Genomic DNA, 27,803 nt, shown 5'->3' on the forward strand with positions numbered 1-27,803 from the left:
CAGATAGCAATATTTTCAAGGGCATTGAAATGCACAGCGAAGGAGAAAGTTATTAGCACCTTTGCAAAAGAACACATATAATGCAAATATGTTAAAGAACAATTAAAGGTTGAGCAAGTTCTGGCCATATGAAGGGTTGAACAGGCTAGCATAACTGGATAGGGATTATTACCCAGGAGTTCGGTCCCGGAAGCAAAGTTCCATCAAAAATAACGTAGAGTCAGCTAGGGCATAATGCATAGGGGTTCTATGCAGGGCAGACACATGACAAAAAATAAAAAAATGGAACGCAAAAAAGTGAGTGCAATAATGTGTCGCAGTTGGCCAGTAACACCTGCGAGGCAGTAAACATGAGGCAGCCTATGGCTGAACTTGAAAGTGTCACACAAAGTACAGTTACTCATTACTCCTGTCGCTGCTGAGAACGTGTCGGAGATTGCTGAGCAGCGGGAAGGGTATCCAACCAGTCAGATACGCTTTGCGGCGTGTTGAAAAAAAGGGTGCGGTCGTCAGCCACGACTCTTAGTTTGGAGGGGTACAACATAGGGTATTCAAAACCTTGATCTCGTAGCTTTTTCTTCACGTTAATAAAGGATGCTCTTTGCTTTTGGAGATCGATGGAGTAGTCTGGATAGAATGAAATGCGGGTATTCTCGTAGGCAATGTCCCCTTTAGCGCGGGCTGCTCTAAGCACTGTGTCACGGTCTCTGTAGTTTAAAAGTTTCATAATGAAGGTTCTGGGAGGAAGGCCTGGAGGAGGAACTTTAGGGGATACACGGTGCGCTCGTTCGATTACGAACACGGTAGAGAAGGCCTCCCTGCCAAATAGCTGGATTAGTAACTTTTCAGCAAAGGCCTCAGGCGCCGTCTCTTCAGCTTTCTCTGGTAGGCCCACCAACCTGATATTAGATCGACGGTTTCGATTCTCCAGATCTTCGTGTTTGTCATGCAGCGACTTGACTTCTCGCTGGGTGTGTGAGAGGTCTTTCTGCATAGGCCGGAGTTGATCTTCAACACTGCTGACTCTGTTTTCTGTGTCAGTTACTAGAGAGCGCAGCGTGTGCATGTCAGCTCTTAGAAGGGAAACATCTGCTCTCACCTCTTCCAGCTTAGTGGTTATGTTCGTAAGTGCCTCTTGACAGGAGGAGTTGCCTTCCATGATTTGTTGAAGCGAGGGTGAAGGTGCTTCCTCTTCAATAGCATCGTCGCCATCTTGGGTCTCGTGCCGGAACTTTGCCAGCTTAGCTGCTGCTTCTGAGCCACGCCGAGTCATCCTTCCCAGAGATAGAACAGAGCGGGGGAGTCACTGAAGTGTCTAGAAAGAATTGCGGTGAAAAGCTAGCAGATTGTAAGGCATAGGATAGCAGTTATCGGGTATACAGGCGGGAGCAGGTCCTCAGTGCGTCTTCACTCCATGGACTTCCGGTCACGCCCCCGGGAAGGTAAATATTTACATCCCTGCCATTCCGGGAGCTTTTTCACCACCGCCGTGGGACACAGGAGGACGGGGGAAGCCTTGATAGGATCCAAAGGCTTCCCCCACCCGAGGTGAGTACCCCCCAGGGGAACTTTTTCTTGTTACAGGTTTTCTTTAAACAATTTTGAGCGTGGCATGGTTGTTGGTGCCAGATGGGCCGGTCTGAGTATTTCACAATCTGCTCAGTTACTGGGATTTTCACGTACAACCATTTCTAGGGTTTACAAAGAATGGTGTGAAAAATGAAAAACATCCAGTATGCGGCAGTCCTGTGGGCAAAAATGCCTTGTTGGTCAGAGGAGAATGGGCTGACTGCGGCCACTATAATAATTTTTCTGGTGTGTGTACCTGCTTGCCTAATTTTTTTGGCTGCACTGCAGCTGCAACAACAAAACAGAGACATGTACATGTGCCCATTCCCCTTCATGATCATTACCTTGCCGCGGTGAAGGGGCTTGCATATCACAATGAAGCAATGACCGACGGCTATATGAGTGTGTCGGTGGGGGGGGGGGGGGGAGGACCCACAATAATAAGGTCATTGCTTCATTGTGGACAGACCAAATTTGATCATCTGGACAGTCACTGTTCTGTCATTCAGCTACCTCAGCCAAGCAACCATATGGGCTTGAAATCCGCCACGGCCTGCACTCTCGCCATGGTGCGCACCAGTCCAGCACCACCGTCACAACACAAACAGCTGTTTGCGGTGCGTTACACAGTGAGTTTGGTGTGTCAGTGTGAAGCAGTACTCTAATTACACTCCCTGATTGATGTATGCACATGCAAGATGTTTTAAAGCACTTTAGGCCTGCAATTTAGCATTCAATGTGATTTCTGCCCTTTAAACGCTGCTTTGCGTCAAATCTAGATTTTCCCAGGGACTTTTGCCGTCTATCCCACTCCGCCATGTCCCCCTCCAGGCGTTAGACCCCTTGAAACATCTTTTCCATCACTTTTGTGGCCAGCATAAAGGTTTCTACTTTTCAAAGTTCGCCTCCCCATTGAAGTCTATTGCGGTTCGCGGAAGTTTGCATGAACCGAACTTTTGGCGGAAGTTCGCAAACTGAAAATCGGAGGTTCGAGCCATCTCTACCCTGGATGTGCATCCCACAATTTTCCATCAACTGCAAGATGCTATCCTATCAATATGGGCCAACATTTGTAAAGAATGCTTTCAGCACCTTGTTGAATCAATGCCACGTAGAATTAAGGCAGTTCTGAAGGCGAAAGGGGGTCAAACACCGTATTAGTATGGTGTGCCTATTAATCCTTTAAGTGAGTGTATATCAACTAACAACTTTGCCCTTACCCCATATGCATGCAGAGTCAGTGGTGTAACTAAGGAACTTGGGGCCCCAGTGCGAGTTTTACATGAGACCTCAAGCACTCTATTGATATAGAGCCCCAAAACCAATAAAGAGGTGTATTTAGGTGTATTTATAAGGCTGATACAGAATTCTTCCACCTACCACCACATTATCAAGCAGACTTTCTTTCCCTAGTATAGGAAGCCAGGTATACATACCCCCAGTATAGCTAGCCAGGCATAGGTGCTCACAGTATAAGTAGCCAGGCATAGGTGCCCCCAGTATAGGTAGCCAGGCATATGTGTTCCAGTATATGTAGCCAGACATATGTGTACTTGTATAGGTAGCTTGACATATGTGCTCCATGAAATGATCTGCTCAGCTGTCTGCACAGGCAGACAGCTGTTTGACCATTCTTTAGGTCTGAGTGCTGCAGGTCTCTGGAAAAGAGACCTGTCTTCCCTTTGCACGTTTCAGAGTTGCTCTGCTGGTGAGGAATTTGCATACACTTGTCATGCAAATTGCTTAGCTGCTTCCTTTGATGGCTTGCAGTATAAATACCTTTTGCTCCCAGAATTCCTTGCTGGTCATGATGGTTTGTTCCTGCTAACTCACCTGGAGTATCAGCCTTTGCTATTGTTTGCTAAGATTATCTTAGAGTAATTCCTTGGGACTGCACTAGGCATCCCTTCTAGCGTAGTCAGGTTGTATTATCTGTTTTGCCTTGTACTGTCTATCTGTTGCGATTGTCTTGTCGCCAGCGGCGGTCGCAGGAAATCGTTCTGTTTGTCGGGATCGCATTCGCCCTAGCGGTAGTGGCGGTGGTTCCTTTTGTACTCCGTCTTAGGGGTGCAAGCCAGAGAAGCGGTTGCTACTGGTTACTCCTTCTGTCTGTCTTGTCTGGTACGAACGCTTGCTGTAGGCTCGGTGAGGTAACCGTTTAGCAAGCGTTCGCGTTCTCTATTTCGTGTTTGTGTTTCATTGGTTAGTTAGGGTGGCACGCTTATCACTGGGCACCTAACGCGCAGTGATCGTGTCTTAAACACGTTCTCTGTTGCGAATGAGTGCGGAGTTCGCATTTAGCTAGCGTTTGTTATTTTCCTTGGCGTTCTGATGATTGTTATTTGCTGTGTCTTTCTTGCTACATTTGTGCTCTGTCTAATTCGGTCTTGTGTCACTATTGGCAATCGCCACTCTTGCGATTGCGTTCCCACTTCGTTACCGCTGTTGTGTGTTCACCATCGCTGGGTGGCGACTAGATTGGTGGACCCACATACATTCTGTCTCTGTGCTCACCTTCTCTCTACAGGTGCATTGCACCAAAGCTGGGTTCTGTCGTTTTACACGCTTGTGGAGGACTTCCGCAGTGTCAGCGCACATCTTGTGCGCTGACCACGGAGATAGTTCCACAATCGTTACACTCCAGTACAGGTAGCTAGGCATATACAGTACAGACCAAAAGTTTGGACACACCTTCTCATTCAAAGAGTTTTCTTTATTTTCATGACTATGAACATTGTAGATTCACACTGAAGGCATCCAAACTATGAATTAATGCATGTGGAAGTATAGTACATAACCAAAAAGTGCGAAACAACTGAAAATGTCATATTCTAGGTTCTTCAAAGTAGCCACCTTTTGCTTTGATTACTGCTTTGCACACTCTTGGCATTCTCTTGATGAGGTTCAACAGGTAGTCACCTTAAAATGATCTTCCAGCAGTTGTGAAGGAGTTTCCAGAGATGCTTAGCACTTGTTGGCCCTTTTGCCTTCACTCTGCAGTCCAGCTCACCCCAAACCTTCTCGATTGGGTTCAGGTCTGGTGACTGTGGAGGCCAGGTCATCAGGCGCAGCACCCCATCACTCTCCTTCCTGGTCAAATAGCCCTTACACAGCCTGGAGGTGTGTTTGGGGTCATTGCACTGTTGAAAAATAAATGATTGTCCAACTAAACGCAAACCGAATGGAATAGCATGCCGCTGCAAGATGCTGTGGTAGCCATGCTAGTTCAGTATGCCTTCAAATTTGAATAAATCCCCAACAGTGTCACATCAAAGCACCCCCACACCATCACACCTCCTCCTCCATGCTTCACGGTGGGAACCAGGCATGTAGAGACCATCTGTTCACCTTTTCTGCGTTGCACAAAGGCACGGTGGTTGGAACCAAAAATCTCAAATTTGGACTCATCAGACCAAAGCACAGATTTCCACTAGTCTAATGTCCATTCCTTGTGTTCTTTAGCCCAAACAAGTCTCTTCTGCTTGTTGCCTGTCCTTAGCAGTGGTTTCCTAGCAGATATTCTACCATGAAGACCTGATTTACACAGTCTCCTCTTAACAGTTGGTCTAGAGATGTGTCTGCTGCTCAGCTGCTAGAACTCTGTGTGGCATTGACATGGTCTCTAATCTGAGCTGCTGTTAACCTGCGATTTCTGAGGCTGGTGTCTCGAATGAACTCATCCTCCGCAGCAGAGGTGACTCTTGGTCTTCCTTTCCTTGGGGCGGTCCGCTTTGTGAGCCAGTTTCTTTGTAGCTTTTGATGGTTTTTGAGACTGCACTTGGGGACACTTTTAAAGTTTTCCCAATTTTTCGGACTGACTGACCTTCATTTCTTAAAGTAATGATGGCCACTAGTTTTTCTTTACTTAGCTGCTTTTTTCTTGCCATAATACAAATTCTAACAGTCTATTCAGTAGGACTATGAGCTGTGTATCCACCTGACTGCTCCACAACGCAACTGATGGTCCCAACCCCATTTATAAGGCAAGAAATCCAACTTATTAAACCTGACAGGGCACACCTGTGAAGTGAAAAACATTTCAGGTGACTACCTCTTGAAGCTCATCAAGAGAATTCCAAGAGTGTGCAAAGCAGTAATCAAAGCAAAAGGTGGCTACTTTGAAGAACCTAGAATATGACATATTTCCAGTTGTTTCACACTTTTTGGTTATGTACTATACTTCCACATGTGTTAATTCATAGTTTGGATGCCTTCAGTGTGAATCTACAATGTTCATAGTCATGAAAATAAAGAAAACTCTTTGAATGAGAAGGTGTGTCTAAACTTTTGGTCTGTACTGTATGTGCCATAGTATAGGTAGCTAGGCATACGTGCTCCAGTATAGGTAGCCAGGCATATGCGCACCAGTAGAGGTAGCCAGAAATATGTTCTCCAGTATAGGTAGTTAGGCATATGTGCTCCAATATAGGTAGCCAGGTATATGTGCTCCAGTTTAGGTAGCTAGGCATATGTGCCATAGTATAGGTAGCCAGATGTATGTGCTCCAGTATAGGTAGCCAGGCATATGCGCTCGAGTATAGGTAGCCAGACATATGCGCTCCAGTATAGGTAGCCAGACATATGTGCTCCAGTATAGGTAGCCAGACATATGCGCTTAAGTATAGGTAGCCATACATATGTGCTCCAGTATAGGTAGCCAAACATATGTTCTCCAGTATAGGTAGCTAGGCATATGTGCCATAGTATAGGTAGTCAGACATATGTGCTCCAGTTTAGGTAGCCAGGCATATGTGCTCCAGTATAGCTAGCCAGGCATATGTTCTCCAGTATAGGTAGCCAGACATATGTGCTCCAGTATAGGTAGCCAGACATATGTGCTTCAGTATAGGTAGCCAGACATATGTGCTCCAGTATAGGTAGCCAGACATATGTGCTCCAGTATAGGTAGCCAGACATATGCACTCCAGTATAGGTAGCCAGACATATGTGCTCCAGTATAGATAGCCAAACATATGTGCTCCAATATAGGTAGCTAGGCATATGTGCCATAGTATAGGTAGTCAGACATATGTGCTCCAGTTTAGGTAGCCAGGCATATGTTCTCCAGTATAGGTAGCAAGGCATATGTGTTCCAATATAGGTAGCCAGGCATATGTGCTCCAGTATAGGTAGCCAGACATATGTGTTCCAGTTTAGGTAGCCAGACATAGGTGCTCCAGTATAGGTAGCTAGACATAGGTGCTCCATCATAGGTAGCCTGGTATGCCCCCCACCCCCTCCACCAGCCGCCGCTGTTAACCTGACCGAGCTGCGGCCGGCCTCCTTCTCCACACTGGGATCCCCCTCGCTGGCGCTGCATGCTCGCCGTGTAAACCTCATCTCAGTGGCGACCCGCAGTAGAAAGGAGAGGTGACCTAATAACAGCGCGTATATGCACCGTTGCTAGGCCACCGCTCTCCTCTCCATTGCGGGTTGCCACTGATATGATGTCTCCGAGCCCGGCATGCAGCGCCAGTGAGGGGGATCCCAATGTGGTGGATGAGCGGATGCTGGGGAGGAAGATGGGTGGGCTGGGAAGGAAGAGGCGGAAGGTCCTCCCCTGGCTCTCTTGCTGCGTCTCTCCCTGCGCCTCCACTGGCTGGCTGCTTGCTACTCTGCATATGGCACAATTAGATGGTGCGCCAGTGCTGCACAGTCAGCATCTAGCGCACTATTTTAAAAAGTCCTTTATGATCTACGCAGCAGTATTTGCAATCTACCGGTAGATTACGATCGACGCAATGGGCACCCCTGATTTAGAGTAAGGAAACAGTTTGTTAAACGAGTTATCAGCCAAATGCACGAAAATGAGGTTTACTGCGGCTGCCCGAAGTGCCGCTGTCAATCACGGGCACGTGGGCCGCGGTGAACTGCGCAGGCCGACCCCGCGGTCGGCCTGAATACCTAGCCCGGAGACCGGGCGAACGTCGGGGAGCGGAGCGGTCGGCGTGGGACAGTCGGCTGCAAGGGGCTGGAGAGAGCCCCAGGTGAGTAAATCTTATTTTCTTGCATTTGGCTGATAACTCCTTTAAGGGTTACTACTATACAATGCACATATATAGGTGTTTATTACCAGCATAACACCAATGAAATTCGAATGAGATGGATGAAGGAGGGCTCCTACTGGTCACGGTGCTGTCGCAACCTCTGCATTCCCTATTGCTACACCATTGTGTGGAGTTTGTTGAAACTATTTCCTCAACTGAAAAAAAGACTGCAATAAAAAGCCCACCAGCAGTTTCTCACGGGATTCACACTATCAGTTCAGATCTACAGTATCTATGCTTCACTAGATGTTTTGCAAACATTATTTCAAACTTGTTAACTACACCCCAACCCATCATAGCTCAGTCTTGCTGGCAGGCACGTGCAGAGGGGGGGGGGGGGGGGGCTCTGGGTCCCCCCCCCCTTTTAAAATTTGCAAAAAAGGCCCCTCTCGCCGCGCAAAATAAGCTCCGCCCCCGGAATCCTAGTGTGGTATACTGAACTCTCCCTCCACCTAGGACCCATACTGACCTCTACCTACGCTAGCACCCACAGTGACCTCTCCATCCACCTAGCACCCACAGTGACTTCTCCCTCCACCTAGGACCCATACTGACCTCTCCCTCCCCAGTGCCCACAGTGATATCTTCCATCACCTAGCACCCACAGTGACCTCTCCCTCCACCTAGCAGCCACACTGACCTCTTCCTCCCCCAGCACCCACAGAGTCGGGACAAAGTCCTCCAGCACCCAAGGCTGAGACACCAAAGTCTGCATCCCTCCTACCCCAGCCATCACACACTGATAGATATTAGATTAAGAGCACCCCAGGGCCCCCAACCCCAAATAAAACCTTAATTTCAAGTTATCTGGCTTGCAGTCACTGCCATGTATCCCATTTTCTTATTTCTCTCTGCTTCAAACACAATAGGGGAATAATAGCTGAGTGATTTGTGCGCCCCCCTCCTACACTGCACCCTGAGGCTGGAGCCTCTCTTGCCTCGAGCCTCTCTTGCCTCTGCCTCGACCCGGCCCTGCCCACAGTGACCTCTCCCTCCACCTAGCACCCACAGTGACCTCTCCCTTACTCAGCACCCACAGTGACCTTTCTCTCCATCTAGCACCCACAGTGACCTTTCCCTCCACCTAGCACCCACAGTAACCTCTCCCTCCCCCAGCACCCACAGTGACCTTTCCATCCACCTAGCATCCACAGTGACTTCTCCCTCCACCTAGGACCCATACTGACCTCTCCCTCCCCAGTACCCACAGTGATATCTCCCATCACCTAGCACCCACAGTGACCTCTCCCTCCACCTAGCATCCACACTGACCTCTCCCTCCCCCAGCACCCACAGTGACCTCTCCCTCCACCTAGCACCCACAGTGACCTCTCCCTCCCCCAGCCCTTTTAAAATTTGCAAAAAAGGCCCCTCTCGACGCGCAAAATAAGCTCAGACTGCGATAAGCCCCGACCCCGCGGGAAGCTCCGCCCCGCCTGCAACACTTTGAAGTGAAGAGGCCCAGACAGTAATCCTAGTGTGGTATACTGACCTCTCCCTCCACCTAGGACCCATACTGACCTCTACCTCCCCTAGCACCCACAGTGACCTCTCCATCCACCTAGCACCCACAGTGACTTCTCCCTCCACCTAGGACCCATACTGACCTCTCCCTCCCCAGTGCCCACAGTGATATCTCCCATCACCTAGCACCCACAGTGACCTCTCCCTCCACCTAGCATCCACACTGACCTCTCCCTCCCTCAGCACCCACAGAGTCGGGACAAAGTCCTCCAGCACCCAAGGCTGAGACACCAAAGTCTTCATCCCTCCTACCCCAGCCATCACACACTGATTGATATTAGATTAAGAGCGCGCCAGGGCCCCCAACCCCAAATAACACCTTAATTTCAAGTTCTCTGGCTTGCAGTCACTGCCATGTATCCCATTTTCTTATTTCTCTCTGCTTCAAACACAATAGGGGAATAATAGCTGAGTGATTTGTGCGCCCCCTCCTACACTGCACCCTGAGGCTGGAGCCTCTCTTGCCTCTGCCTCGACCCGGCCCTGCCCACAGTGACCTCTCCCTCCACCTAGCACCCACAGTGACCTCTCCCTTACTCAGCACCCACAGTGACCTTTCCTCCATCTAGCACCCACAGTGACCATTCCCTCCACCTAGCACCCACAGTCACCTCTCCCTCCCCCAGCACCCACAGTGACCTCTCCATCCACCTAGCATCCACAGTGACTTCTCCCTCCACCTAGGACCCATACTGACCTCTACCTAGCATCCACACTGACCTCTCCCTCCCCCAGCACTCACAGTGACCTTTCCCTTCATCTAGCACCCACAGTGACCTCTCCCTCCACCTAGCACCCACAGTGACCTCTCCCTCCCCCAGCACCCACAGTGACCTCTCCCTCCCCAGCTCTAGCAGTGATCCTGCCTACCCCAGCACCCACACTGACCTATCCCTCCCCCAGCACCCACAGTGATCTTTCTCTCCCCCAGTAGCTACCCTCCTGTCCCCCTGCAGCACCACAGGGACCTCCCATCCCAAAAGCAGCACCTACAGTGGCCTCTCCAACACCCAGCATTCACTCCCTCCTCCAGTAACTACACTGACTATCCCAGCACCCACAGTCACCTCCCCTTCCTCCAGCACTCATACTGTGATCTCTTTCTTCCACAGCACCCACAGTGAATTACCCTTCCCCCAGCACCCACACTGACCTCTACCTCCCTTAGCAGCAACTATGCCATTCACAGCAGCACCCATAGTGACCTCCCTTCCTCCAGCACCCACAGAGACCTCTACCTCCCCCAAGACCCACAGTGACCTCCCTTTCCTCCAGGACTCATACTGACCTCTACCTTCCACAGCACCTACAGTTACTCCCCCCAGCACCCACAGTGACCTACCTTCCCCAGCACCCACACTGAGCTCTACCTCCCCCAGCAACCACCCTAACCTCTACCTCCCCTAGCAGCAACTATGCCATTCATAGCAGTACCCACAGTGATCTCCCACCCCCTGCACCCACAACAATCCCACCAATATTCAGCACCCACATTACACTCAACCAGTAACCTCCACTATAGCAAGCACCCCAGTACTTGCACCCTGCACCCAATACTCACATCTGGCCTCAATATGGCACGTAGTACTTGCATCAAATAGCCACATGACACCCAGTACCTGCACCCTTTCACCCTATAGCTGGCACCCAGTACTCACACCCACATGGCACAGTACTTGCACCCAGCCCCAACATGGCACTCACTACTCACACCTGCACACCGCCTTCACATGGCACCCACTATCTGCACTCACATAACTAGTACTAGCACCCAAAGTACCTGCACTCAGAACCCACATAACACACAATGCCCACCCATAGCTAGCACCCAGTGCAGGCATAGCACAAAGTATTCGCACCTATATGATACCTGCACCCAACACCCACATGCTTCATCTGCAGTAGTTCCAGTTGCACTAAGCCTCCACTTAGTGCCCAGTACAAACACCAAGCACTCACATATGACATCCAGTACTTGCACCCAGAATTCACAAGGGACTGAGTACCTGCAATCAACACCTACATGATAGTTGATACACACCCATACAGCCATAATCCACATGACACCCTGTGTCAGCACCCAGAACCCACATGGCATCCAGAATCTGCCTTTAGCACCCACATGACAACAAATACCCCACTATCCAGCATCCATCACCGATATGTCACCATGTAATCACTCCAAGTACCCACTTGGCACTCAGTATTTGCACCTAAGACCCACATAACCCCATAATCAGCACCCACATGGCACAGTACTCACGCTTCACCAAGTTCCAAAGCCATTATATGCACCCAGTACCAGTCCATGGCCAGCACCCAAATAGCACCCAGTACCCATCCTTGGTCCGAACCCATATGAGATTCAGTACTCTCCCATGGCACACATCCAGACAACACATTGCACTCCCTACTCACTCATGTCCAACACTCACATGTCTCCCTGTACCAATTAACACTCACATGGCACCCACTATTGTTTATCACCATCTGCTACTCATTCAGCACCCAATACTGCATAGCACCCACTGCAAATAAACACCCAATACAAACTGGACCTTGGTACCCACAGCAGCTTGACACAGACTGTACTTTGACATCTCGGCACCCACTGCAACTTAGCACAAAGTGAACCTTTGCATCTTACCACCCACTGTATCTAGGCACCCGCTGCACCTTGGCACTTACTGCAGTTTGCAGTAGATGCCTCTACTAATGCTTAGCAACCACTGCAAATTGGTAACCACTTCTTCTTTGCCTGAAAAGAAGCTTGGGTGCTGATCAAGAGGGACAGAGGTCCCAGTAATGAAAGGTGAGTCTCTGCCTCCACTGTGGGCTCCACTGTGCCCACTCTAACCTACTAACAGTGGGCACCTATCACTGCTGATTTGAGGGTGGTGGCGCCAAAAGAGTTGATTGGAAGGAGACACAAAGTCTGCCTGATACTGTGTGCGTGGGGGGGGGGGGGGGGGTTGGTGGTTAAAACTGCCTTATGCTTTCTGGAGAGGGGATATTACATACACAATTTAGCACGATTTATCGATTTCAAATTTGAGCACCACCCCCTTGAGGATCATCTCCACGGCCCTGCCCCTTTCTGCAGCACACACTGACCTCTACTTTTCCCAGCACCCACCCCTTCCCCTCATAGCTGGCACCCAGTACTCACACTCACATGACACCAAGGCCCATATGCAATTCCCTTTTTCTCCTGAGTTTTCTCCTAGGTGATATTTTTGAACTTGTTAATAAAATGCCTTTTAAGCCACCAGAAAGCAAGAAAATACTCAAAATAAATTTGATATGACTTTTTCACCTACTTTTTATTATTTTTTTAGTTGAAAAGTTCTGGCAAGTTATTTTAAATCGAAGATGAAACATTATCTCCTAGCTGAAAAAGTGAATTGCATATGGCCCTAAGTATCTGCACCCAGGCCTAAAATTGCACCCAGTACTCACACCTGCACACAGCTTCCACATGGCCCCCACTATCTGCACCAAGCACCCACTTAACCCGTACCCGCACCTAAAGTACCTGCATTCAAAACCCATGTGATGCCCAAAGCCCACCCATAGCCAGCACCCAGTACAGGCATGGCACCAAGTATTCGCACCCATGTCACATTCATTACCTGCACCCAGTACCCACATGACATCCAGTACATGCACCCAGATCTTACATGGCACTAAGTACTTGCAACCAACACCCGCATGACACTCGATACCCAACCATAGCCAGAACCCATATGACACTCTGTACTCACACCCAGAACCCACATGGCACCCATCATCTGCATTCAGCACCCACATAACAACCAATACCCACCTAGCCAGAAACAAGGAGGGGGGGCATGCGGGGGAAGACGTTGCCAGGCCCCTTTTTTAAATTTGAGCACCCCCACTTAAGGACCCTCTGCACGGCCCTGCTTGCTGGGAATATAATGAGCTCTGGTTGTGTCTGTTTTGCTAAGAACTGTCCACAATACTATCCAGAGAAACAACTGTGCCCTGTGTAAAGCTGTAATATAACTATTTATTATATATAAATAAAAGCAATAGCCTGAAAATACACTTAATATGCAGGCAAGAGACTAAATGCTGATATTGTTAAAACACATTTTTACTTTGAAAACAGTTACAGATAGAACTTGTTAGCTCTCTACCTCTAACTAAGCAAACAAGAAGGCTGCAGAGAAAAGTTTTTGTCTAATTTGAGAAAGAGATATTTTAAGTCTGAGAGCCTGAAGGCAGAAAGAGAGGGCTGTTGTAGGAAATGCCTGAAAAATAGGGATGGTCGGAACTGCCAAAATCTGAATCCGACAGAATTCCAAAACTTCACATGGAATTCCGAATGAGTTCCAAACTTTGCAAATAACAGGTTTGCATTGCAAAATCACAAAATAGTAAGTTATTTATTTAAATAGTGCCAACATATTCCACAGTGCTGTACAGAGTACATTGTCTTGTCACTAACTGTCCCTCAGAGGGGCTCACAATCTAGTCCCTACCATAGTCATATTTGTATGTATGTATCGTGTAGTGCATGTATTATAGTCTAGGGCCAATTTAGGGGAAGACAATTAAAGTGGTCTAACACCCAGCATTTCAACTTTGCTTTAAAAGATTGCTTACAGCTTATAAAATATTATGCCAGATTTTTTTTTTTAGCAGAAATTCACTGAATGGATTAAACATGACATTTTAGTGCTGCATTTAGCTAGAAATACTCCTCCGTGCTTGCTTGTTTAGTTACAAATGTATCTATCTACAATGTAACAAACAAACACTGCTTTGAGAGAACAAAGAGGGCTTCCCCGGCAGGCTTTTCAAAGGTCTATTTGTATTCCAAATAAAGATACATTTGTAACTAAAAGATAAGAACAGATGCGGATTCCTAGTTAAATCCAACACTAAAATGTCATGTTTAACCCATTCAGTGAATTTCTGCTTAAAAAAAAATCTGGCATAATAGTTTGTAAGCTGTAAGCAATCTTTTAAAGCAAAGTTGTAATGCTGGGTGTTAAACCGCTTTAACTTATCTGTATGTTTTTGGGATGTGGGAGGAAACCTGAGTTCCCGGAGGAAACCCATGCAGACATGGGGAGAACATACAAACTCCTTGCAGATGTTGACCAGGCTATGAACCTGGGACCCAGCGCTGCAAGGTTAGAGCGCCAACCATTATGCCACCGTGTTGCCCAATTGTTAATAGTTATTGCGAATATATTTCTGCAATAACTATTAAGATTAATTATGGTAGGTTACAGTTTTCTCATTTGTGCATAAAAAAATCTGCATTTTGCACTAAAGTTTATACAAATATTTAAAATTTACCTTTCTAGATAATTCTTTAAATTGCCAGTTGAACCACCTGCAATAAAAGACAGCATATACATAAGAATAAAACTGGCTATATGGTACATGAGAAAAGAAAATATCATGATAATAATGATTACAATGTGTTTAACAATTGAAACTGGGATTTTTTGGAATTCGGAAAGATATTTTACCAGTAATCAAATAACTTCCTTGTGACAAGTGTGTGTGTGTGTATACAATATATATATGTATATCACATTTTTCGGAATATAAGCCGCTCCAGATGATAAGGCTTAGAGAGCAGAAAATCTAGGGAAAAAAATACAAAACCTGGTGCGTCTATAGGTCAGGGAAATTTTAAGAACCAGCCCCCCGTGCTATCTCTAAGCCAAGCTCCACTAACCCCTGCTGTTCCCACCAGCTAAGCTGCACTAAATTACACTACACCACACACTATATCACCACTGCAATCACTCGTATTTTCTGATTATTCATTCTGTGATTGACCCCATTGTCCTGCTATGCCCAGGGGCGTAGCAATAGGGGGTGCAGCGGTAGCGACCGCATCGGGGCCCTTGGACCAGAGGGGCCCCGAAGGGCCCTCCCTCAACTACAGTATTAGCTCTCTATTGGGCCTGTGCTCATAATAACACTTCTTTAGATACTTTGAATAGTGGTAATCATTAACAAACTATTTCCCATCCCCTTCTTGCACCTCTGACACTGTAGTTGCCATTGGCAGGTTTTGGTGCACCGTATCAATTGCTATGTATAGAATGCTTGGGGGGGCCCCATTGTAAAACTTGCATCGGGGCCCACAGCTCCTTAGCTACGCCACTGGCTATGCCTCATTCCCCGCTGTGCCTCTTGTGCACCCGTTCTTCCTGCACTCCTCCAGCCCATTACCTTTAGCAGTGATAGTCGCAACAGGTTTTCCCTGGTACATAGGCACAGGTGTCAACCAGCACCGTCTTCTCTCCCTTCACTATTTACTCTACTGGTGACTTCACTTGATTGCTTCATTATGCGATACAAGAGATTCCCACATTAGGAGAACAGTGAAGGGTGAAAAAACTTCACTGATTTCCGCAGGCGCCCATGGACTAGGTGAGACATGTTGCTGCTTCCACTGTGTCTACTCTGCTAAAGGAATGGACAGCAGAAGAGGTTGTTCCTGACTTTGTGACAGCATTGTGTTGGATCGGCAGGCGTTTGAATCGGCAGGTTGTTGGTATATCGGGTGTTCGCAAGTTAGGGACTGCATATATATATATATATATATATATATATATATATATATATATATATATATATATATGTATACATATATATATATACAGGTCCGGCCTTAGGTTTCACAGCGCCCTGAGCGAAACCTGATTTTGGTGCCCCCCACTTCATCCTTTTCACACCACATCAACACAAATAACTACAACATGGATGGAAGGAGTGCATTATTTTGAATACACTTAAAAAACTTTCAGGAATATTAATAAAAAGTGGGACAGTGAACCCCCCACCCATCCAAATTTGGATTGATAGCACATCACCAACAATTTTCACCACATGTTAAAGCCGCAGTGCATTCCCCCCCCCCCCCCAAAAAAAAAAATGCCCTCAGTCTCAGTATAGGTCGGTAGCCAGGTATAAGTGCCTCCAGTATAGGATCTCATGTGTAGGTGCTCTCAATATAGGTAGTCAAGCATAGGTGCCCCCAGTATAGGAAGTCAGGTGTAGTTCTCCCCCCCCCATAGGTAGCCAGGCGTCAGTGCCTCCAGTATAGGTAGCCAGGTGTTGGTGCCCTCCCTCAGTTAGATGGCCAGCTCTATGTGCCCCCTTGGAAGCCGGCACCCTGAGCGAGCGCTCGGGTCGCTCAGGTCAAAGGCCGGCTATTTATATAAATTTATTACACACACAACTTATCAGATATTGTGATAAATTCCAAGCTTTTCCCCCTTCCAGATGAAAAAGAATAAAGGAGTGGGGTGACACATACAGTATATCAAAATAAAAGCATGGTAGACATTCTACATATAAATAAAAGACTAGAACACAAAATTGTTGAATTCATTAAATTTATGAATGAACTTAAAAAATAGTGAAACTGTTCTTTGAACGGGATCTCTTGATCTCGGATCGCCGAAGGCGATCGGAGGGGCTGGGGGGATGCCGCTGAGCAGCGGCTATCATGTAGCGAGACGATGTCTCGCTACATGAAAAAAAAATATTTAAAAACGTATTTGCTGCCCCCTGGCGGATTTTAATAAACCGCCAGGGAGGTTAAATAAAATTAGGCAGGTGCATACATTTGGGTACCACAAAAAAGAAATGAAATCAATATTTAGTAGATTCTCCTTTTGCAGAAATTACAGCCTCTAAACATAAACGCTTCCTGTAGGTTCCAATGAGAGTCTGGATTCTGGTTGAAGTTATTTTGGACCAAACATGTCTAGTTCATTCAGGATTGATGGCTTCCGAGCACGGAGCTCTCTTTAACTCACACCACATATTTTCAATTATACCGTATTCAGGTCTGGGGACTGAGATGGCCATTCCAGAAATGCCTTAGTGGATTTTGAGCAGTGCTTAGGGTCTTTGTCTTGTTAAAAGATCCTGCCCCGGCGCAGCCTCAGCTTTGTCACTGATTCTTGGACATTGGTCTCCAGTATCTGCTGATACTGAGTGGAATCAATGTGTCCCTCAACTTTGACAAGATTCCCAGTCCTTGCACTAGCCACACAGCCCCACAGCATGATGGAACCACCACCATATTTTACTGTAGGTAGCATTTTTTTTTTACTTGAAATGTTGTGTTATTTTTCCTAAATGCGTAACACCCCTTGTTATACCCACACTCAATTTTAGTTTCATCAGTCCACAGCACCTTATTTCAAAATGAAGCTGGCTTGTCCAAATGTGCTTTAGCCGACCTCAAGCAGCTCTGTTTGCGCTGTGGGCGGAGAAAAGGCTTCCTCTGCATCACTCTTGCATACAGCATATCCATGTGTAAAGTGCACCGAATGGTTGAACGATGCACAGTGACTCCATACTCCATACAAGACTGCCGGGGGGCGGGGGGGGGGGGTTGGGGTTAATAGAATAGAATCTCCAGCCTCATCAGTAAGAGCAGGATAGGAGCAAGACTTGGGGAGGCAGTGGAAGAAAGTAGTAACCTTAGCTAGTAAATCATCTATGTCCACAAAGGGACAAGAAGCAGGATAAAATATTTTTGTGAGGTGGTACTACACCCCAGATAGATTGAGCAGGATTTTCCCAGGTATATCAGTGTTGTGCTGGAGATGTGGAGGGGAAAGAGGGGACATCCTGCAAATCTTCTGGGAGTGTAGGGAATTAAGGGGGTTTTGGACAGATGTCAGAAAGTATATAGGTTAGATTATGGCGTGAGACCCCCCCAGAGGATGCTGTTTTCTTCCTCCTTCATTGTAATGACTGGCCAATTAGAAGATATGAGAAGTCATTGATGAGGTTCCGGGTAAATGCAGCCTGGACCCTTATAGCAAAACACTGGAAATCCACACAAACTCCCACAGCACGGGAATGGTTCCGAGAGTTAGAAGAGGTTCAGAAAATGGAAGATCTCACCAGTTTTGTACATAGAGATAGTGGGACCCACGAGGAGAGATGGAGACAGTGGCAGATGTTCAAGGACTCAAGCGATTATGCTCGGTTGATGGAAGGGAATGGGGAACTGGAGATTGTGGAGGTAGCAGGGACCCCTGAGATCGGGTGACAGGAGGAGATAGTGTTGACAATAAAAATCCTGGAACGGAGTAAAAGTGGAAACAAAAGAGTTGGACCAACCCAGGGACTGGGGAGGGAGGGTGAGTTGGGAGAAGGGTGAGTGGAAGAGTGTGGAAGGATTTAATGATTGAGGGGGAAGGGGGGAGGGGAGTGTAAGGGTGGCAAGAGGGAGATCAGTGGAACAATCACCAAAGAGAATTAGAAGAAGCAATAGAAGATGGGAATATGTTACATACAAACTTGCTTATGATTGATGACTAAGTCCTACAGATCTGATAATTTTTGTAATATGTGTTTGTATGGGGACACTGTATATTCAAAATGTATAAAATAAAGATAATATTGAAAAAAAAAAGAAAAAGAAAACTAAACTGCATATGGGAAATTCTGCACAGCCTGCGGTAAGCCAAATCACTTTACAAGGGTGTGTCTCACCCGTGACATGAAATCAAGGAAGCTGCACACAATTCAGCAAATGCCTGATTTTGAGGATGCACAACTACTTAGCACTGATATGGTTTACTCATCAGAATGCAAGAAATGGTTTGTAAACCTCAGATTGAATAATATAATCCAACCCTGCCAGCTGGATTCAGGTGCAACATGATGTAATGAGTTTAAAGGACAAAATTAAACTGGCGCCCAGAACACCCTTCAGCCTAGCAGCACTAAACCTGTACTCAGGGGAACTAATGGAATCCTTTGGGACTTTTGCAAACCTAATGCAGCATACGTGATCGTATGCACAAACTGCACTTTGTGATTGTGGAAACTGATCAGAAACTGCTATTATCTGATTCAACATGTGAGCGCCTGGGACTGATGCAGTTCACTACTCCTGCTGAGCTGCACAATGTTGATAATCAGACAGCGAAATCTCTGACCAGGCCGTTCCAATCCAGTCTCCTCCGAGCTCCTCTTCCTGCAGGGTAGTATGCGGAGGGCAGGGGCACGCAGGTCTCGCTCTGCATCCGAGCCTTTTGGTCCCGGTCTGCCTGCGGAATGATCAGCTGTTTGGGACCCACGTGCTCATCGCGAGATCCCAGGAGTCAGCTGCTGGCTGCGGACGTGGGGGAGCCGGGAGCGTCGCCTCTGCAGCCACGAGGGAGCAGGGCACTGAGCCGGCCGAACCGCCGCTGCCGCTTGCACAGGACGCATCGAGTCCTGTATCGGCACTGGGCTGAGCCGCCGCTGGGGTGACCAGACGCCGCTGAGGGCCCCCCGCATCCACGTGGACTGTGATGCTGCAGCTGCTGCAGCTGCTGCCAGGGAGGACAGACGCCGCGGATTGTGAGAGGGCCACCCACCTCACAGCTAGGTGAGGTCTGACTGCCGCTGCTTTCCCTGCTGGGTCAGGGCTGCTACATCGCTGTGCCCTCAGCAGGCCAGTGTTCCGCTGCTTCTCCGGCCATGCTGTCCTCTTCACTCCACCACGGAAGTCAAGTGCCCCCTCCCAGCGTCCCCTGGATGAATTTTCGGGCCATCCTCGCACCACACGTTGACGGGACAAATGTGGGACATTATGGGGTAATGCGCATTCGAGCCCTTGAGTAGCCAGGCTGGCCAGCCAAGACACCGCAGCAGCCATAAGAGGACTCTTTCTTTTTCTCTGCAGCAGCCAGGGGCAGCCAGGTTACCTTAAATCCAAAGGGAGCTCTCTTTCACTTTCACTGTATGCACTGTACTGTATGCATCTGTTTATCTTTTTTTTTTTTTTTCTCTCTCTCTCTCCCCCAAGATGGACCGGGGGCATCTGATCAAAGTATCGCTGCAGAAGCGTTTTGAGTGCCATAGTCGGCAGCAGATGTCCCCCTGGTCCTCTCTTTGGGTCCATTCCATTCTACCTATGTTCTGCTTCACTCCGTAACTATGCATTGTACCTACTGTATGTATCGCCGTATATATGTATGTATGTATGTATCTACTGTGTACCTACTGTATGCTGCCTGTTCAATTTCTGTACTGTACCACCACCGACCCTGTTGTGCCAAAATCAATTCCGGGTACAACTCACGTTGTACTTGGCGAAATAAATGATTCTGATTCTGATTCTGACAAAACAGCAATTTCTTCATGCCTACAGTGATGTGTTTGAGGGATGAGTAGTCTCTGTTCCAGGAGAGATGCACTTTGAATAAACAGAAAAGAGCAGAACCCTCTGCATGCCAAAGCACTCCATGAGCCATAGATATATGAAAATAGAAAAACATTTATTAAATATACAACAATCAATTTTAAAAACTCATTAAACTCAATAGGCAAAGATAGTATGATAAAGACAAGTGGTCTGTTTTGGCCTGTCGAGCAATAAGTCACCTATAGCCTATGTTAGCACACGGGGTCCCTCAGCATAGAATATGCTGTGTATATGTGTAACAATGAGCAGAAAAGCATCCTCATAAAGAGTGTGGGTTAGCATGGCTCCATAAAGATTCTGAAGGTAGATAAAACACAGGTGATGCTGAGGCTTAGTGTAAAGAAATTGCACTTTCATGGGGAAAATTCTGTCTTCACAAGGCTTAAAAGCTGACCGGATAAGATTAAAGCCATTGTGGACATGCAACAGTTTGCTGATGCCAAAACAGTACATAGATTCGTTGGCTTTGTTACATATCTAGCAAAATTCCCGCCACACCTCTCATCTTCAAAGTCTTGAATCTGACGGTTCCCTTGGACCCCATCTTTATGTTGTTAGGAAAATCCATTCCTCAAGCCCATAAATTTGAGAGAATTTTAATAATACGCATCCTCACTGCAGCTCGGTTATCTATAGCCTCAAACTGGAAAAAAATAGCTCCACCTGAGCTTCCTGAAGTTCTGGCAAAAATTAAATGGACTAAGCTTATGAAAAAATTAACTGCTACCCTCAGGGACACTGAGACTAGATTCGATAAAATATGGGGTCCATGGGAACTCTACATAGACAATGGTTGACTTAAATCTAAAATCCCTCCCTACTCCCTCTGAACCCAGGACCTGCTTCAGCAAGCTCCCTTGGCCCTCACCACATCACTATCATATAAGGGAACGTAGGAACCGACCTGACATAGATACTTATACTTTTTACTGTTTATACTATTATTTTCATTGTTCTTATAGTTATCTACAGTCATTTAGACTTAAGCAACCTCGCTAACTATCTGATGTCCTAGGTACAATTATATTTTCTTTCAAGTTTTTCTTCCTCTAGGCTCTATTATCATCAATATTCAAATTCAAAATCAACCTCAACTCGTTATACTTTCTCGAAACAGGATTCCAGAGAACTGAAACCTCATTACTTATGAACACTGACTTTCCAAGCCAAATACTTAAAAGTACACTGTGAACACTCTCTAAGGCCGTGCTCAAATTGTTCACCTACGCCTAAATTATAACACATTGTTAAATAAGGAAAAATAGTGTTTCATAACTTATGTGCACACTCTCTGTACCTATTTATGCCTTTGAATACAATAAAAATAGTGTTACAAAAAAAAATTCCTGCCACACTTATCTAAGGTGTGTGAGCCATTAAGACGACTTGTGGACAGAGATGCGGTTTGGCACTGGCTTCGCAAGCATGACCAGGCAGTAAAGGATATCAAACGCTTGGTCACCTATGCACCAGTGTTCAAATACTATGATGTCACTAAGCCTGTTGCCACGCAAAGAGACTCTGAAAAATGGCCTAGGTTGTTGTCTTTTGCAGGAAAGGCAACAGCTTGCATATGCGTCCAGAGCTCTTTCATCAAATGAAGTGAAACTATGCTCAAATTGAGAAGGAATGTTTAACCACTTAACCACTTGAGGACCTAGGGCTTTCTACCCCTTAAGGACCGGCCACTTTTTTTCCATTCAGACCACTGCAGCTTTCACGGTTTATTGCTCGCTCATACAACCTACCACCTAAATGAATTTTGGCTCCTTTTCTTGTCACTAATAAAGCTTTCTTTTGATGCTATTTGATTGCTCCTGCGATTTTTACTTTTTATTATATTCATCAAAAAAGACATGAATTTTGGCAAAAAAATGATTTTTTTAACTTTCTGTGCTGACATTTTTCAAATAAAGTAAAATTTCTGTATACATGCAGCGCGAAAAATGTGGACAAACATGTTTTGGATAAAAAAAAACCCCATTCAGTGTATATTTATTGGTTTGGGTAAAAGTTATAGCGTTTACAAACTATGGTGCCAAAAGTGAATTTTCCCATTTTCAAGCATCTCTGACTTTTCTGACCCCCTGTCATGTTTCATGAGGGGCTAGAATTCCAGGATAGTATAAATACCCCCCAAATGACCCCATTTTGGAAAGAAGACATCCCAAAGTATTCACTGAGAGGCATAGTGAGTTCATAGAAGATATTATTTTTTGTCACAAGTAAGCGGAAAATGACACTTTGTGAGAAAAAAAAAAAAAAAAAAAAGTTTCCATTTCTTCTAACTTGCGACAAAAAAAAATGAAATCTGCCACGGACTCACCATGCCCCTCTCTGAATACCTTGAAGGGTCTACTTTCCAAAATGGGATCATTTGTGGGGTGTGTTTACTGTCCTGACATTTTGGGGGGTGCTAAATTGTAAGCACCCCTGTAAAGCCTAAAGGTGCTCATTGGACTTTGGACCCCTTAGCGCAGTTAGGCTGCAAAAAAGTGCCACACATGTGGTATTGCCGTACTCAGGAGAAGTAGTATAATGTGTTTTGGGGTGTATTTTTACACATACCCATGCTGGGTGGGAGAAATATCTCTGTAAATGACAATTTGTTAATTTTTTTTACACACAATTGTCCATTTACAGAGATATTTCTCCCACTCAGCATGGGTATGTGTAAAAATACACCACAAAACACATTATACTACTTCTCCTGAGTACGGCGATACCACATGTGTGGCACTTTTTTGCACCCTAACTGCGCTAAAGGGCCCAAAGTCCAATGAGTACCTTTAGGATTTCACAGGTCATTTTGAGAAATTTCGTTTCAAGACTACTCCTCACGGTTTAGGGCCCCTAAAATGCCAGGGCAGTATAGGAACCCCACAAATGACCCCATTTTAGAAAGAAGACACCCCAAGGTATTCCGTTAGTAGTATGGCGAGTTCATAGAAGATTTTATTTTTTGTCACAAGTTAGCGGAAAATGACACTTTGTGAAAAAACACAATTAAAATCAATTTCCGCTAACTTTTGACAAAAAATAAAATCTTCTATGAACTCACCATACTCCTAACGGAATACCTTGGGGTGTCTTCTTTCTAAAATGGGGTCATTTGTGGGGTTCCTATACTGCCCTGGCATTTTAGGGGCCCTAAACCGTGAGGAGTAGTCTTGAAACGAAATTTCTCAAAATGACCTGTGAAATCCTAAAGGTACTCATTGGACTTTGGGCCCTTTAGCGCAGTTAGGGTGCAAAAAAGTGCCACACATGTGGTATCGCCATACTCGGGAGAAGTAGTACAATGTGTTTTGGGGTGTATTTTTACACATACCCATGCTGGGTGGGAGAAATACCTCTGTAAATGGACAATTGTGTGTAAAAAAATCAAAAGATTGTCATTTACAGAGGTATTTCTCCCACCCAGCATGGGTATGTGTAAAAATACACCCCAAAACACATTGTACTACTTCTCCCGAGTACGGCGATACCACATGTGTGGCACTTTTTTGCACCCTAACTGCACTAAGGGGCCCAAAGTCCAATGAGTACCTTTAGGATTTCACAGGTCATTTTTGTTTCAAGACTACTCCTCACGGTTTAGGGCCCCTAAAATGCCAGGGCAGTATAGGAACCCCACTAATGACCCCATTTTAGAAAGAAGACACCCCAAGGTATTCCGTTAGGAGTATGGTGAGTTCATAGAAGTTTTTATTTTTTTGTCACAAGTTAGCGGAAATTGATTTTAATAGTTTTTTTTCACAAAGTGTCATTTTCCGCTAACTTGTGACAAAAAATAAAATCTTCTATGAACTCACCATACTCCGTACGGAATACCTTTGGGTGTCTTCTTTCTAGAATGGGGTCATTTGTGGGGTTCCTATACTGCCCTGGCATTTTAGGGGCCCTAAACCGTGAGGAGTAGTCTTGAAACCAAATGTCGCAAAATGACCTGTGAAATCCTAAAGGTGCTCATTGGACTTTGGGCCCCTTAGCGTACTTAGGGTGTAAAAAAGTGCCACACATGTGGTACCGCTGTACTCAGGAGAAGTAGTATAATGCGTTTTGGGGTGTATTTTTACACATACCCATGCTAAGTGGGAGAAATATCTCTGTAAATGACAATTGTTTGATTTTTTTACACACAATTGTCCATTTACATAGAAATTTCTCCCACCCAGCATGGGTATGTGTAAAAATACACCCCAAAACACATTATACTACTTTTCCTGAGTACGGCGGTACCACATGTGTGACACTTTTTTGCAGCCTAGGTGCGCTAAGGGGCCCAACGTCCTATTCACAGGTCATTTTGAAGCATTTGTTTTCTAGACTACTCCTCGCGGTTTAGGGCCCCTAAAATGCCAGGGCAGTATAGGAACCCCACAAGTGACCCCATTTTAGAAAGAAGACACCCCAAGGTATTCCGTTAGGTGTATGGCGAGTTCATAGAAGATTTTATTTTTTGTCACAAGTTAGTGAAAAATGACACTTTGTGAAAAAAAAACAATTAAAATTAATTTCCGCTAACTTTTGACAAAAAATTAAATCTTCTATGAACTCGTCATACACCTAACATAATACCTTGGGGTGTCTTTTTTTTCTAAAATGGGGTCACTTGTGGGGTTCCTATACCGCCCTGGCATTTTACAGGCCCAAAACCGTGAGTAGTCTGGAAACCAAATGTCTCAAAATGACTGTTCAGGGGTATAAGCATCTGCAAATTTTGATGACAGGTGGTCTATGAGGGAGCGAATTTTGTGGAACCGGTCATAAGCAGGGTGGCCTTTTAGATGACAGGTTGTATTGGGCCTGATCTGATGGATAGGAGTGCTAGGGGGGTGACAGGAGGTGATTGATGGGTGTCTCAGGGGGTGGTTAGAGGGGAAAATAGATGCAATCCATGCACTGGGGAGGTGATCGGAAGGGGGTCTGAGGGTTTGGCCGAGTGATCAGGAGCCCACACGGGGCAAATTGGGGCCTGATCTGATGGGTAGGTGTGCTAGGGGGTGACAGGAGGTGATTGATGGGTGTCTCAAGGTGTGATTAGAGGGGGGAATGGATGCAAGCAATGCACTGGCGAGGTGATCAGGGCTGGGGTCTGAGGGCATTCTGAGGGTGTGGGCGGGTGATTGAGTGCCCTAGGGGCAGATAGGGGTCTAATCTGATAGGTAGCAGTGACAGGGGGTGATTGATGGGTAATTAGTGGGTGTTTAGGGTAGAGAATAGATGGAAACACTGCGCTTGGGTGGTGATCTGATGTCGGATCTGCGGGCGATCTATTGGTGTGGGTGGGTGATCAGTTTGCCCGCAAGGGGCAGGTTAGGGGCTGATTGATGGGTGGCAGTGACAGCGGGTGATTGATGGGTGGCAGTGACAGGGGGTGATTGATGGGTGGCAGTGACAGGGGGTGATTGATGGGTGATTGATAGGTGATTGACAGGTAATCAGTGGGTTATTACAGGGGAGAACAGATGTAAATATTGCACTGGCGAATTGATAAGGGGGGGTCTGAGGGCAATCTGAGCGTGTAGGCGGTCGATTGGGTGCCCGCAAGGGGCAGATTAGGGTCTGATCTGATAGGTAACAGTGACAGGTGGTGATAGGGAGTGATTGATGGGTGATTGATGGGTAATTAGTGGGTGTTTAGAGGAGAGAATAGATGGAAACACTGCGCTTGGGTGGTGATCTGATGTCGGATCTGCGGGCGATCTATTGGTGTGGGTGGGTGATCAGATTGCCCGCAAGGGGCAGGTTAGGGGCTGATTGTTGGGTGGCAGTGACAGGGGGTGATTGATGGGTGATAGGTGATTGGCAGGTGATTGACAGGTGATCAGTGGGTTATTACAGGGAAGGACAGATGTAATTAATGCACTGGCGAATTGATAAGGGGGGGGGGGTCTGAGGGCAATCTGAGCGTGTGGGCGGGTGATTGGGTGCCCGCAAGGGGCAGATTAGGGTCTGATCTGATAGGTAACAGTGACAGGGGGTGATTGATGGGTAATTAGTGGGTGTTTAGAGAAGATAACAGATGTAAACGATACATTTGGGAGGTAATCTGACGGCGGGTTTGCGGGCGATCTAATGGTGTGGGTGGGTGATCAGATTGCCTGCAAGGGGCAGGTTAGGGGCTGATTGATGGGTGGCAGTGACAGGGGGTGACAGGGGGTGATTGATGGGTGATAGGTGATTGGCAGGTGATTGACAGGTGATCAGTGGGTTATTACAGGGAAGAACAGATGTAATTAATGCACTGGTGAATTGATAAGGGGGGGTCAGAGGGCAATCTGAGCGTGTGGGCGGGTGATTGGGTGCCCGCAAGGGGCAGATTAGGGTCTGATCTGATAGGTAAAAGTGACAAGTGGTGATAGGGGGTGATTGATGGGTGATTGATGGGTAATTAGTGGGTGTTTAGAGGAGAGAATAGATGTAAACAATGGATTTGGGAGGTGATCTGATGTCGGATCTGTGGGCGATCTATTGGTGTGGGGGGGTGATCAGATTGCCCGCAAGGGGCAGGTTAGGGGCTGATTGATGGGTGGCAGTGACAGGGGGTGATTGACGGGTGATTGATGGGTGATTGACGGGTGATTGACAGGTGATTGACAGGTGATTGACAGGTGATCAGGGGGATAGATGCATACAGTAAACAGGGGGGGGTGGTCTGGGGGGGGGGTCTGGGGAGAATCTGAGGGGTGGGGGGTGATCAGGAGGGGGCAGGGAGCAGGGGGGGGGATAAAAAAAAAAATAGCGTTGACAGATAGTGACAGGGAGTGATTGATGGGTGATTAGGGGGGTGATTGGGTGCAAACAGGGGTCTGGGGGGTGGGCAGGGGGGGGTCTGATGGGTGCTGTGGGCGATCTGGGGCAGGGGGGGGAGAAATCAGTGTGTTTGGGTGCAGACTAGGGTGGCTGCAGCCTGCCCTGGTGGTCCCTCGGACACTGGGACCACCAGGGCAGGAGGCAGCCTGTATAATACACTTTGTAAACATTACAAAGTGTATTATACACTTTGTATGCGGCGATCGCGGGGTTAACATCCCGCCGGCGCTTCCGTATAGCCGGCGGGATGTTGCGGCGAGCGAGCGGTGACAGGCGCCGGCGGAGGATCGCGTCACGGATGACGCGATCGCTCCGCCCATGCCCTTAAATGGACCGCCGCCTCTGTGGGTGAGGCCGTCCTGCAGGGCTCCACTTCCCCGCCGCCCCTGTGTAGTGGGCGGTCGGGAAGTGGTTAAGGACCACGGGCTTAAACTCCCATAGTGACCAGGCCATTTTTTTACAAAATAGGCCACTGCAGCTTTAAGGCCTCACTGCAGGGCCATACAACTCAGCACACAAGTGATTCCCCCCACCCCTTTTCTGCCCACCAATAGAGCTTTCTTTTAGTGGGCTGTGATCAATCCTGGAATGTTTATTTGTTTTTCTATACATATTTATATGTTTAT

The 27,803-nt window shown here is 46.9% G+C and overlaps 1 protein-coding gene across 1 annotated transcript in view; it reads right to left on the minus strand.

Annotated features, from left to right (window-relative positions):
- AOAH (acyloxyacyl hydrolase) overlaps positions 1-27,803 on the minus strand; it is a 443,812-nt gene that overhangs the window by 126,667 nt on the left and 289,342 nt on the right. Inside the window, exon 14 of the mRNA XM_068234524.1 lies at positions 14,475-14,511. Within this exon, the coding sequence (XP_068090625.1) occupies positions 14,475-14,511 (37 nt within the window). The remainder of the gene's footprint in view (positions 1-14,474; positions 14,512-27,803) is intronic.

This window comes from Hyperolius riggenbachi, chromosome 5, assembly GCF_040937935.1.
Source record: "Hyperolius riggenbachi isolate aHypRig1 chromosome 5, aHypRig1.pri, whole genome shotgun sequence".
NCBI lineage: Eukaryota > Metazoa > Chordata > Amphibia > Anura > Hyperoliidae > Hyperolius > Hyperolius riggenbachi.